The sequence below is a fragment of the Tursiops truncatus genome, chromosome 1 (assembly GCF_011762595.2).
Source record: "Tursiops truncatus isolate mTurTru1 chromosome 1, mTurTru1.mat.Y, whole genome shotgun sequence".
Lineage (NCBI taxonomy): Eukaryota > Metazoa > Chordata > Mammalia > Artiodactyla > Delphinidae > Tursiops > Tursiops truncatus.
The window spans coordinates 14,150,183-14,163,792 of record NC_047034.1 but is presented as its reverse complement, the minus strand read 5'-3'; the positions used below and the strand labels follow the sequence as shown (position 1 = coordinate 14,163,792).

The following is a 13,610-nucleotide window of genomic DNA, read 5'->3' as shown; positions in this document are numbered from 1 at the left end:
AAAATCTATCCTTGTAGCTTATTTATTTTATATATAATAGTTTGTACCTCTTAATCCCCTACCCCTACCTCACTCCTCCTCCATTCCCTTTCCCCACTGGTAACCACTCATTTGTTCTCTGTATCTGTGAGTCTGCTTCTTTCTTGTTGTATATTCACAAGTTTGTTGTATTCTTTTAGATTCCACATATAAATGATAACATACAATATTTGTCTTTCTCTGTCCGATTTATTTAGCTTAGCATAATGCCCTCCAAGTCCATCCGTGTTGCCACAAATGGCAAAATTTTCGTTCCTTTTTATGGCTGTGTAGTATTCCATTGTGTATCTGTACCACATTTTCTTTATCCATTCATCTGTTGATGGGCATTTAGGTTGCTTCCATGATATTGCAATAGTTGAATGCAGAAGCAGGTAGGAGAATTCAGTTACTTCTGTTAAGGTAGACATTAAAGAGGCTTGCAAAAATATAAACAGTGTCATTCTTCTCACTAATTTTTCTCAGTTTGGAAATATGTTTATTTTTTCATAAATATTTATGTTAGCATGTTATATGTTTATCATTATTTTAAATGAATTAATGAATATCTATTTCAAACGTTTCAGTTTTAGCCTCTAACCCAGTAAATGTCAACAAATCTTACCCATATAAACAAAAGCTATTTGGGGTCCTCAATTATTTGTGAAAGTATAAAAGGGTCCTGGCACCAAACTTTGAGAACCACTGCTTTAAGGCTTAGTAATCAGGTCTGCTAGAAATTCATGGCCATTAGTTAGTTATCCTGTACTATGACTAACCAGTTGAGTACCTCTTTCTCCTTTAGATGTGTTAGCTAAAAACAGGTCCATTCAAGACAGAACCATGGGGCTTCCCTGGTGGCGCAGTGGTTGAGAGTCCGCCTGCCGATGCAGCGGACACGGGTTCGGGCCCCGGTCCGGGAGGATCCCACATGCCGCGGAGCGGGTGGGCCCGTGAGCCATGGCCGCTGAGCTTGCGCATCCGGGGCCTGCACTCTGCGGCGGGAGAGGCCACAGCAGTGAGAGGCCCGCGTACCACAAAAAAAAAAAAAAAAAAGACAGAACCATGGTCATGGAGTAGTGGAGATGCAAAAGTGCTGCCCGCCCACCCCAACACCGTAATGAGTGAGAGTTTGAAAACAGCAGTAAGCTGTCTCATTTTAGCATTGTTGCTCATCTGTTGCTTTTTTTAAGTCAATTGCCATATTCCTTCATTCAATAAACATGTACCATGTAGTGACTATATTCAAAATATCATTCTTAGTGCTTTGTGAGTGTAAAAATGGCTAAGATTCCATTTTTACCCTTAAGGACTTGCAATCTAATCAAGGAGAAAAGTGCCTGTAAGATTAAACACAGGCATAAGAGAGGGATGAATACAAGCATAATCTTAAGACTGAGTGATCACTCCAGCCAAGATGATGAAGAAAGCTAAACCGCTGATCGGAACCGCAAACGACGAGTAGGATTTTGAGACACGTGGATGGAAGAAGGACGTTTCAGCTAAAGGGCATGGCTTGAGCTGAAGTGTGAAATTAGCAGCCTGCAAAGCATGTCTAGGTAGGAGTGAGCAGTTGGGTTGATTGGAGGAGGATGCCGTGTGTAAGGAAATAGAGGGAGATAAAGCCGAAAAGCCGAAAGGATTTGAACGTTATTTGGTACTCAGGGAAGAGTCAATGCGATGATGAGAACTGTGATTTATGGAGATAAATTAGATTTGGGTGGCAGAATGGATGTGAAGGAGAAGGAAAGATAAGTCAGTTAAAACTCTTGCCAAGGGCCTCCCTGGTGGCGCAGTGGTTGAGAGTCCGCCTGCCGATGCAGGGGACACGGGTTCGTGCCCCAGTCCGGGAAGTTCCCACATGCCGCGGAGCGGGTGGGCCCGTGAGCCATGGCCGCTGAGCCTGCGCGTCCGGAGCCTGTGCAAAAAAAAACTCTTGCCAAAAGTGCCTTTTCTAAGAAATGGAATAGAGGTCACTGTCCACTAGGACAAAGACTCTTAATCTTTTGGAGGTCGGACACTCCTGGTAGAATCTTTTGAAAGTTACAAACCCTCACCTCAAATAATAATATGTAGGATACACACAAAAATTTTTTTGCCATTTCATACACCCTTGAAGTCCATCCATGGGCCCAAATTTCAGAATCACTGGTGTACTTCAATATGATATACATGCTAGCCAACTATTTCCTAAGCAAACTGCCATTCCTCAATTCCTGTGAATCAAAATTAGCTCCAGAGTTTCCCCTGACCTTCAACAGTTCCACCAACTCTGGTAATCATGGTGGACTGAAAGAATGAGCCTTTTAAAAAGGAAAAAAAAAAAAATCTCTTTTTAGTCTCTTGACCTCCCTGCAGGTTTCACTGGAAACAGACACGTTCCACATGTCTTTTTCCTCTCTCTGTTGCCGCGCCCTCCTGTCGCCCCTAATGATCGTGACCTTAGTGACCTTCCAGAATATCCATATGGCCCTTTCTTTCCTCGGCCTAGCAATACCGTACCTGCTGCTTGAGGGTTTGGATCTCATAATATTGTTCCTAAGCCTGGCCTCTCTCCCTGCCTGGCATTGTGGGCCTGCCACGACACCGGGCTGGCTCGTAAAACATCTCTTTATGTACTTTATTACTTAAACTCTTTTATTTGCCTGCAGGAGCCCTTTAACAAAATCACATTGAATTGACTTTCTCACACCAAATCAAATCTCCCTGGTCCCAGTTCAGTTGTCTTTGTCAATATGTATTTTATAAATGGAGTGAATTAACAGATGCTGTTGGAACAGAAGTGCTGGAGTAGCGTTTATGTTTTTAGTGCTCTCTCTGGGCGGATGAGTTGTGTAGGAGTGTTACACAGGTACCTCGGGATGGAAGTCATGCTCGTCATTTCAGTGGCTATGTATTCTGAACCATTTTCTTTGAATATATTTTAAACCCCTTTATTACTCTTTTTATTCGTAGTGTTTGCTTATATGGTTTTATCATTTGTGCCATCAGTCTTAGATTGGACCTGATTATACCCCTTCATATTAAAAGATGAACCTTAAAGCCTCTCTATCAGGCAAAGAAGACAGGATTTTCTGTTAGCCATGAGGAACTAATCATGACATACCTTTGGAACATATTGCTTTATTTCTATTATCTGTGTTCTCCATGCAACCTTGGATATGAAACTCTGGGATGAAACTGTTCTAGAATAAAGTACTGACTTTCCGTGTCCTAGATTCTGACATCAGTCGAATGAATGACTACCCCTGTTACATAAGATGGAATGTGGGGACTTTTGCAGAGAGGAAAATACATCATAGAAATCCATTGTGTAAGATGTGTATTGAAAGATTTCCCAGGAAGATTTCCATATGATACAATGACCTTTTGAAACGTGTAAAGTATAAATGCTATAAAATACATTGCAATGATCTGGGGAACATTTTCACCCTACCCTGTCTCAGTTTTGTGGTGGTAGCCATAGAGCCAGCTGCTAGTGAAGACAAGTTGCATTTCTTTTCTTTCATGCTCTGCCATCAACTTTGTTTGTCCTGAGGATGACTAATCACAAACCTGTTTTTTTTTTTACATTCTTCTAGGCCTGAAATATAATTCCTTGGCTTAAAATGTGGTCCCCATGGTCAATCCCAGAGTTCCACAATGATTTGTCATATTCTAGACTCTGTTTTTTATGACTGTCCTATTTTTAACTCAAAAGCATGATAATCCTTGGATAATTTTTAGAAAAATGGCACCCTTGTTTTATAGAATTAACAATTTAGAAATTCATCAGGACTGTATGTTTATAAATGCTCTCCTTTCAGCCATGGACATTAAGTAAGTGTTAGTAACATATTGCAAGTATTCATAATATTATGAGTCAAAAAATGCTTTCCTTCACTCTTTTCTCAGTTGTATCCAATGCGACGAAAGCTATCCATTGGATATATGCACTATTTGCAAAGACAATATAGGCTGTTTGATCTCAGAAATAAATATCTAATAGTTCAGTACATACTCTACCCCTTTAATAACATCTGCATCTTGTTCAAAGAGAATCTCCACCTTTGTACAAATTTAATGAAGAGCCTCTGGAAGTGTAGATCAATCCATCAATAATACATGACCTGTTTTGTTTTTCTTCGGGCATATTTAAAACTGTGATTTCTGTGTGTCACAGGTCAAAAGTCAAGTGCTCCATGTGATAAATTAGGTAGGGTCAAAAGTTATTGCAATGCAGTTTCAGAAGATTGTCTGTCTCTGAATTTGCAGCTCATTCATGCTGAAGTGATGCACTATGGGAATTACTACCAAGCTCTGCTCGGCAACATCTGCTCTCCCTAAGTGAGTTAGTGCACGTCAGACATCTTTATGTCAGAATATTGCAGTGATGGATGCAGTCTTCAGAAAATGCTGCATAAAAATCTGGTGTGCCGTTCTGGCCATTAAGTGAAATTACTATTTAAATTAATGGCACTGTCACAGTTTATCTGTGCAAAGAATGAACGCTGATTAGGGTATTAAGTAATTAGCAATTTATCACGCTGGAACAAGGTTGATAATAATTAAAGAAGTAATGGTTTACCAAAGAAACTAGAAAGGGAGTCACTTCTTGTTATGTGAGTGAAATCTTGGCTTTAAATTTTAATTCAGTGAAACAAAGATGAAGCTCTTTGTGAAAGAAAGCATCCTTTTTTTCTAGTGTAAAAACAGTTCATTATCAAAATTTTAGTTGACCTGTCAAAAGTCCCTCAGAGCGATCAGATGACTGATTAGGAGTTTGGAATTAGGTCAATGTCTGCATTTTGATTTTATACTTAAAGCATGGTGAAACCATACAGTAATTTGGGAGTAGAGGTGGAGAATGTATTCTGCTCCCTAAAGGGCCAGTGTTCAGATTTTGATTGCTCTTTAAAATAGAAACATGAATTATTTTAAGAAAACTGCTGGAGAAAAAAAAAAATGACAGCAAAGAATCCAAGGTTGTATTTAAATGTCTGATCAGAAAGCAGCAGGAAAAAAAATGCCCAGACAGTATAAAACTTGAAGCTGTGGATTTTTCTTTTGTGTGTGTGTGTGTGTGTGTGTGTGAGAGAGAGAGAGAGAGAGTGTGTGTGTGTGAATTTTACCCATCATAATCAAAAGTCAGACTACAATGATAGCCCTGCTGTGTGTATCTATTTGAAAGAACTTTCCCTGGCAATGTTAATACAACTAAAATTATTAATAAAGCACCAAAGAAAACAATTTACTTTTTTTTTTTTTTTTTTTTTTTTTTGGGGTACGCGGGCCTCTCACTGTTGTGGCCTCTCCCGTTGCGGAGCACAGGCCCCGGACGCGCAGGCTCAGCAGCCGTGGCTCACGGGCCCAGCCACTCCGTGGCATGTGGGATCTTCCCGGACCGGGGCACGAACCTGTGTCCCCTGCATCGGCAGGCGGACTCTCAACCACTGCGCCACCAGGGAAGCCCAACAGTTTACTTTTAAACCAATTACTTTGAACCGTTATCACCTTTAAACATGATGTCAAAATGCAGTTATGATCAATGTATATCATTAATCATAAATAAAAAAATTTTAATATTGAGAGATATGTTTTTAAAGTGGAAAGATCAGTGAGAGTGTTCTTTGGAGTCATGTGTGGATAAACATCTTTCTTAAGGCATGTGCCAAGTCAGTGTCTACTTTCAAGGATTTTTTTTATAAACTGGAAAGCACTTAAAACTCATTGGTCTATTATTAGGAGTGTCTTTCATAATGTAGGTGTTTGTACAGGACCAGATTGAGCAATTCGGGACCCCAGGGCCCTTTGAAGTTGAGGTTCTTTATGTTATCAGTCAGGACTAATAATAAATAGACAAAATTCTGATTAAAATAAATCATTCATCACATTGCGCTGCTATATAACTGGATATAAATTCTACTATGATAGCCCTGTGACGTGGGGTATAGGCATCTTAATTTCTAGCTTAATCTGACTCTAGTACATTGTTTATTTATTCAGCCTTTTATGTCTATATTTCTGCTGTGTCTCTTCTACGGCAAGATCTAAATGATGTGAACACAAGCAGTTAACACTGAATTGGGTGGGAGAAAGGAGGCTGTTTGGTATCTCAGGCACACCTGTCTTTCAGCGAGAAGTGGAGATCAACGATCTTCCCTGCAAGGTCTTTCGGCCACCACCCCAACCTCTTACCCACGTCCAGTGATGGGTCTAGTGCAGCTTGAAGAATGGTGGCCAAATGGTTCACCTGATCTGTGAGTGCACTCAACTGGTTCTGGATACAAATCTATCTCATGACCAAAGAATGGTTACAGTTGCTGCTGGATTCACAAGAATCAAATATCTGTATCTTAGACAAAGGCAGGCAGAAACTTACAAGATGCTTACGCAAAGTCTCCAGTTCTACCTCTCCACTGTCTAGCCTCTTATCCCAGAGTGCTTGGGTGACCTCTTCTCCCTTGTGAATTTCTAAAGATTTCTTCTGAGTTCCTGTGGTTTAACTACCCCTTCTGCAACAAGATGTTATCATCACAAAATGGGCAGGCAGTTCTCATGACAGAAATCAGATCATTTTTTATGGCGCTTAGGAGAAATTTGGCCCCCTGCTGAATGATTTTAGAACACTTCCTCTTGTGTGTTCTTTACCTAATTAGTGTCTGGTGCTCTTGGTCAGAAGGACCCCTCCCTGTACATTTAAATCACCTTGGTAGGGAAATGCTACCTGAGCTCTCATACCCTTTCAGGAACTGCCTGAGTCTGACATTTTTATACCAAACTTTATAGCAGCCTCAGTCTTCTTCTCTTGTTTTATTTCATATTCATATATAACATTTTATTGTTGCAGGGATGTTCTGCTGTGGGCAGGATTATATGAATATGTCAGATACCACATGCTGCTCTGCTTCCAGTGGAGAATCTAAAGCACATGTTAAAAAGAATGACCCAGTGCCAGTAAAATGCTGTGAGACTGAACTTATTCCAAACAGCCAGAAATGCTGTAATGGAGTTGGATATAATCCTTTGAAATATGTTTGCTCTGACAAGATTTCAACTGGAATGATGATGAAGGTAATTGATAGAAAACCTCTCAGGCTGATTTGACAATGGAAAGAGAAATACATTGTTCATAACTATTTTTCTAAAATAGGAATATAAAAACTCCTGTGTGCATTATTCATTTTCACATTACATCCATATTAATACCAAATGAGTTCGCTATGATTGATGTTATTGCAATGAATTCTAAAGGAATTAATAATGATTAGCTGTTCTCAGGAAGCTTTACCAGCACTTCAGATTACTGCAGACAGAAAGTCTGAGCCGGCATGTTGCTGTGGAGGGAGATGAAGGGAAATTCAGCTTCTTTTCTCTAGCCCCCCAACCATAGGCCATTGCTTTCCTTTCATAGAGAACTTACATACAGCAGATTCACTTCACTGTGTTTCTATCATATTCCTTAAGACAGCGCAAGATCAGCAAAAGCCAGCCAACCACAAAAATGAATAGGCCTGTGGGTGCATCATTTATGTTTGTACGTTGAGATGCTCCACATACAGCCATTCCATGTTTGTTAGCATTAAACTTGACCCAGCACTCTAGAAACCTACCAGTTTAAGGAAAGGATTATGGGCGTTTCAAAAACAAACACCCTACTACGTTTGGTAGTAATTTGTCACTAAGAGGTGGCTAAAAATCGGTGCTTTGGTCACAGACAATAGAAGAGCTCTTGCTGAGTGAGGCAACTACACAATCATTGTGTGGACATCATGGTCTGTCGAATGGACCATAAGTCTTGAGATTTTTAAGGCCCCAGAAAGCACTTTGTGGCAAGGAATATTAAGATATGCATAACTGAATCACTTTGCTGTATACCTGAAACTAACACAACATTGTAAATCAACCATATCCAATAAAATTAAAATTAAAAAAAGGAAAAACAGATTACACATAAAATTGTGGAAGAGAGTAGGTACTTCATGAAGTGAATAACCATACAAAACACCCAACAAAAATAGTAAGGTTTTGTCTACAAAATTTTTTAAGAATCGATCTGATTTGAACACAACTTCAGTCAGTTCTATGAAAGAAATCTATCCGACACTATGTTCCAAAATTTATTCCAGGCCAGTGTTTTCAGAAGTTTTGACTAGGATATTTTTCTTAAATACTTAGGATTTTTTGGTCTTAAAGAGCTGGTGATGTTGCAAGAACGTGCCTTTAAAATAACGAGTTAGGAAGCATCTGTATGAAAAAACTCTCCTTAGAGGGGCACTCATATTTGAAGAATGAAGATAGAAAACCTGTTGGTTTCAGAAATGACACCATCACTCACAACTATCTGTTTCATTATTGCCCACCTCACATTGGATTCCCAGGCATCTCATTTTGGTCAAGAAGAGACAGCTTCCACTATTTAAGGAGGATGTTCAGGATATAACCATGATCTTTTAAGTTGGCTTGAATTGGCTCTATGAAGGCCAATTAACAGTTGTATTTAAAATTCATATTTAAATGATTATGATTAGAAGATTTTCTGAATGCTGAATCACGCAGTGTGTTATAGGTAAATTTCAATCCATAGATTCCATTTTGTTTCCTGAAGACCTCTTTCCTGGAGTCTTCCAATTCCTGCTCCAATCTGGACTGGATCACTGTGGGATTTCTGCACAGCTGTCCCAGCCCTTCTTCCCTAAGCTGTCAGTTTGGGAATTCCTTTCACTCCTCCTCTGTGTTGGTCTTTCTGTGTTTGAACCCCAGTTGTCCCTTTTTGCCACCTTCTTTTGAAAAATTATCTCCCTTGATACAGGTGCATGAAAGGTAAATGTTTTGAGAGCTTGAAGTCTGAAATTATTGTAATTCTATTTCCCATTGGATTGATAGCTTAGCTAGGTATACAATTCAAGGTCAAAAAATATTTCTACACAGGATTTTGAAGGCATTTCTGCATTTTTAAATTTTCATTGCTATTCTGAGTCCTGTTTCTTTGTAGGTAACCATGTTGTTTTTCCCATGACAGTTTTTAAGACATTCTCTTTATTCTGCTTTTCTAAAGTTTCATGGCAATGTGCCTCTATATAGATGTTATTATCATCATTATTATTAATATTCATAATGATATACTTTTTGTGGACTTTTGCAGGGTGGGGTCTATGGCCTTCAATTCCAGGGACTGTTATTTTATTATGTCTTTGATAATTTGCCCCTTCTTTTGTCTGTTTTCACTGATCACTTTGGTGTTGGACTTCCTAAACTGATGTTTTAATTTTTTCTTCTTCTTTCTTGCCTATTGATTAACTCCTCATCTTTTTCAATGTGATGAGATATTGCCTTAACTATATCTTTCCACCCTTCTATTGATTTGTTGTGGGGGTGTTTTTAGCTATCATATGCTTTTTAGTTTTTAAGTGCGCTTTCTTGTTTGCTGATTATTACTTATATCATCCTACTCTTGTTTCATTCATGGAATGTCATTTTTTTAATCATTCTGGAAATATTAATTCCATTGTTGCTTTTTTGAATTGTTTGCTTTATTCTTTGAAATGTCTCATTTGTTTGGTACTATTTTTGCCGGTAAAATTTTAGTTTTTTTAATTTATTTTATTGAAGTATAGTTGATCTACAATGTTGCATTAATTTCTACTGTACAGCAAAGTGATCCAGTTATATATATATATATATATATATATATATATATATATTCTTTTACATATTCTTTTCCATTATGGCTTAAGATTGGTACTATTTTAATACTCAAAGAAGTATCCTTAATACTCCATCCTACATCGGGATGGCATACATGCCTGGCTGGCATATGGAGTATCCAGTAGCAAAGAGGGCTGGGGTTCTCACTATGCAATATGCAGAATTGCGTTTAGCTTTCCCACTCTGGCTCCTGGCTTATATCTTCCAGTGGACCCTCTCTTTTTTTTATTTTTTTAGTTTCACCAATTATTTTCTACGTTTTTCTCATTTTTCTAATCCTTGGCCAAATGCAGCTGTAACAGCACACATACTGCTCACGTTCTAAGCTATGATGTCTTCCCCAGAGTGGTGAGCTCAGGAACACTTGGCTTGCTTTGACAGTTATCCCAGGGCAGAGTCTGCAGAATATTTAGCCATAGCACAACAGACCTCCCCAGCTTCCCAAAGCCCAGTACGTATTTCTTTGCCATGGCCTGCTTAACCCTAAGCCAATGCCACATACTTTAGGGTTTTGTTATTGTTGTTAAGACAACATCCAACTTCAAAGTACTAATTTGTGTTTTTGCCAGAATACACTGGACTATGCTAAGGGGAAAACAGACATACTCATGTATGGAATGGGTCAACAGAATGAATTTTTTTAAACCTTTCTTGTGACAGTCCAGTGTGAGACTGGCAGATCTCCTCCATGCAACATCTCAGGAACCCAAGTCGCTTCCATCTTGTGGGGCTTCACAGTGGAAAAAGGGAGAGAGTGGATGATTGCACATGTATGCGTCTTCCCTGGATGCAGAGGCATCTCTCCTGTACACAGTCACACAGACATTTCTAGTCACATGGCTCTTCTTATTGTAGCTGGACTTGAAAATCTAGCGTTCCAGGGGAGAAAAGGCAAAAATGGGCACTCCTGGGCACATAGCCTTGTCTCTGCCACATCCGTCCACTTCCCAGCTTCCCAAAACGTGTGTTACTTCCCCTCCTGTTTCGTTGGACTTTCCATATTCCTTTATTTTCATTTGGTTGGGCTTTAAGAGGAAATGACGATAAATGCACATGTTCGATCCACCATACTTAAATGGAAATCCAACTATATTTTTCTGAAGCAGCTTTACTTTGATCATCGTTGGGAAAATAATTTAACTTATTTTAGGTAAAGAGACAGATTGAATGTAGATCACTTATAAATAACAAAAATGATTTTAAATAAGTTATGCTACCTATATAAAGGGAAGATGAAGTAGAGCTTTGCCTTATAAGAATATTGCCTTATTTATATCTCCTGTAATTTGGGAAGATGAAGTATTTCATTTTCTGAGATTAGAGCCTACTAGTATTTATCAATAGCTATAAAATGTCCAGAGATTCACCAGAGAAAAAGTTTATAAATATAAATAATAATGATTATAATGACAGTTCATGAAATATTTAAATTTTCTAAAACTTGGGTGCAGAATACTTCTTATTAGTCCAAATTTCCCAAGAGCACAAGTGCAGATTCTCAAATTTCACATTCTTTATTTTGTCTAAAACTCCATTAGGAAAGTGTCAAAGTAACAATAATAAAATAACGACTCTTGTTATTATTTATAGCATATCTACTAAGTGTAAGGCATTTACGTTATCTCATTTGAGTCATTCAAACAAACCCGCATAGTAAATTGAATTTCCATTCTTTCACGGAAGAAGCTGAGGCTTTGAGCGGATAAGAGACTCGTTCAAGGTCACAACACCAACAAGTTGCAAAACTGGATTTTGAATCCAGATCTTGTGTCATTTCAAAGTAACTGCTCTTTCTAGTATACACACTGCCCTCATTTCCTTTTATGAATTTTGAGGTGTTCATTCATGAACTCAGCACAGGAAAATTTTATTTGAGAGTCGTAAAAACCTATGCCACACGTGTCTAAATGAGCGCTTTCAATTCCCTTCCCCCCCGCCCCACCTCTACCGCTTGACTTAGGAAACCAAAGTCTGCGGGACCGTCTGCCCGGCGTCTATGGAAGCCACAGCGCACTGCGGCAGGTGTGACTTCAACTTTACCAGTCACGTTTGTACTGTGATGAGAGGATCTCACAATTCCATCGGGAAGGAATCAGTCGAAGAAGTGTGCTCATCTGCTGAAGAGCCTGTTCATATGGGAAGTGTAAACACACTCTCCTTCACAGGTAACAGAAAGGGAGCCACCTGCCCGCGGCTTAGAAGGGGGAGTGAAAAGCTGCTGAAAACGCAGATTTATTTCACTCTGACCTCAACTCCCTCCTTCACCTCATATCAATTAATTCCATCATACTTATGAGCCAGAGAGTTACCAGACAGTTAGAGGCACAATCTGGATCTGGTCAAAGTTCGTAGTTTAAAGTTTTTCAGAGTCGAACTTTAAACAAGGATGTACTCTATTTTATTTATTTATTTTTTTGTGTGTGGTACGCGGGCCTCTCACTGCTGTGGCCTCTCCCGTTGCGCAGGCTCAGCAGCCATGGCTCACGGGCCCAGCTGCTCTGCGGCATGTGGGATCTTCCCGGACCGGGGCACGAACCCGTGTCCCCTGCATCGGCAGGCGGACTCTCAACCACTGCGCCACCAGGGAAGCCAAGGATGTACTCTATTTTAAAGTGAGCCTGTAGAGAATGAAGAACAGGGAAATAAATTAGTTATGTGACCTTTAATGGTATATCCAGTTAATTTGCAATGAGCCTACTTTTCTTTCTCAAAAGTTGGAATGCAGGCTTTCAATAAGTGTCATGAATGAATGTTGTTATTCTTCCAAGCAGAAAAGAGGTAGAAACCTGTCTGGTCACTAAGACCTGGCGGCATCATTCCAAGGAGGAGACAGACTGCGCAGTGAAGTCAGTATCACTTTCCTGATCTTGGGTCTGGGCCCAGAGACTGTGCTCTCCTGCAGCCTGGTGTTTCCCCAAGATGGCCATCATCTTGGGAACAAGAACCTTCATGGTTATTGAAAATAGTCATTTCCAAGCCCCATCTTAGTCCCTACTGCATTAGTCCAAAATAGTGATTCTTAGGCTTGGCTAAGTCAGGTGAAAGACGCTGTAAATTTTAGGATCATCTCCAAAATAGTTCTGCCAGCTATTAATTTTTATTATTCATTCACTTACTTAAGTCCCTGCTTAAGTTTCTGTTTTTTGAAAAATTAGACATGCGTGTGTAACTGTGTGTGTACACACACCTATTGTTTACAGTCAAATGGAATACATTTAAGTGACATAATTCAAGCCAGCTGAGGTCAAATAAACAATAAAACCATTGTATTCCATCATGACTCATCACTCTGCCTTACCCAGCCAATGGGGGGTGATAATGACAAACCTTGAGAAGGAAAACAGTAAAGCAGGATACTGGGATGAGAGGGAGTAGTTAGGAAGGGAAGGAAGGAATAGAGATAAAGTTTACTGAGTATTACTTAGTTCCAGTGCTGTGCTAGACAGTTTTTTTTTTTTTTAAGTACAGTTGATTTACAGTGTTGCGTTAATTTCTGCTTACAGAAAAGTGATTCAGTTATACATCCATACATTCATGTTTTACTATTCTTTTCCATTATGGTTTATCACAGGCAATTGGATATAGTTCCCTGTGCTATGCAGTAGGACCTTGTTGTTTATCCATCCTATACATAATGGTTTCAATCTGCTAACCAAACTCCCAGTCCCTCCCTCTGCCACTCCCCCTTTGTGCTAAACATTTTTAAACCTTATCTTAATTTCCCCATAAAGCAATCAGGTAAGTATGATCATTTCACAGATGAGGAAACTGAAGGTCAGATCTGTAAAAGTAACTTGTTGTGGTAATAGTCAGGTTCAAATCATGTCACCTTTAGGAGCTGTGGATGTAGTGGACTCCACATGGTATAGGGCTCCTTTCGGAGGGCTCCAAACCTCCCTCAAGCA

At 39.4% G+C, this 13,610-nt stretch overlaps 1 protein-coding gene across 1 annotated transcript in view; it reads left to right on the top strand.

The window, feature by feature from the left end:
* USH2A (usherin) overlaps window positions 1–13,610 on the top strand; it is a 784,083-nt gene that overhangs the window by 579,046 nt on the left and 191,427 nt on the right. The window contains exons 50-51 of the mRNA XM_019920609.2: window positions 6,848–7,071; window positions 11,666–11,870. Coding sequence (XP_019776168.2) covers window positions 6,848–7,071; window positions 11,666–11,870 — 429 coding nt within the window. The remainder of the gene's footprint in view (window positions 1–6,847; window positions 7,072–11,665; window positions 11,871–13,610) is intronic.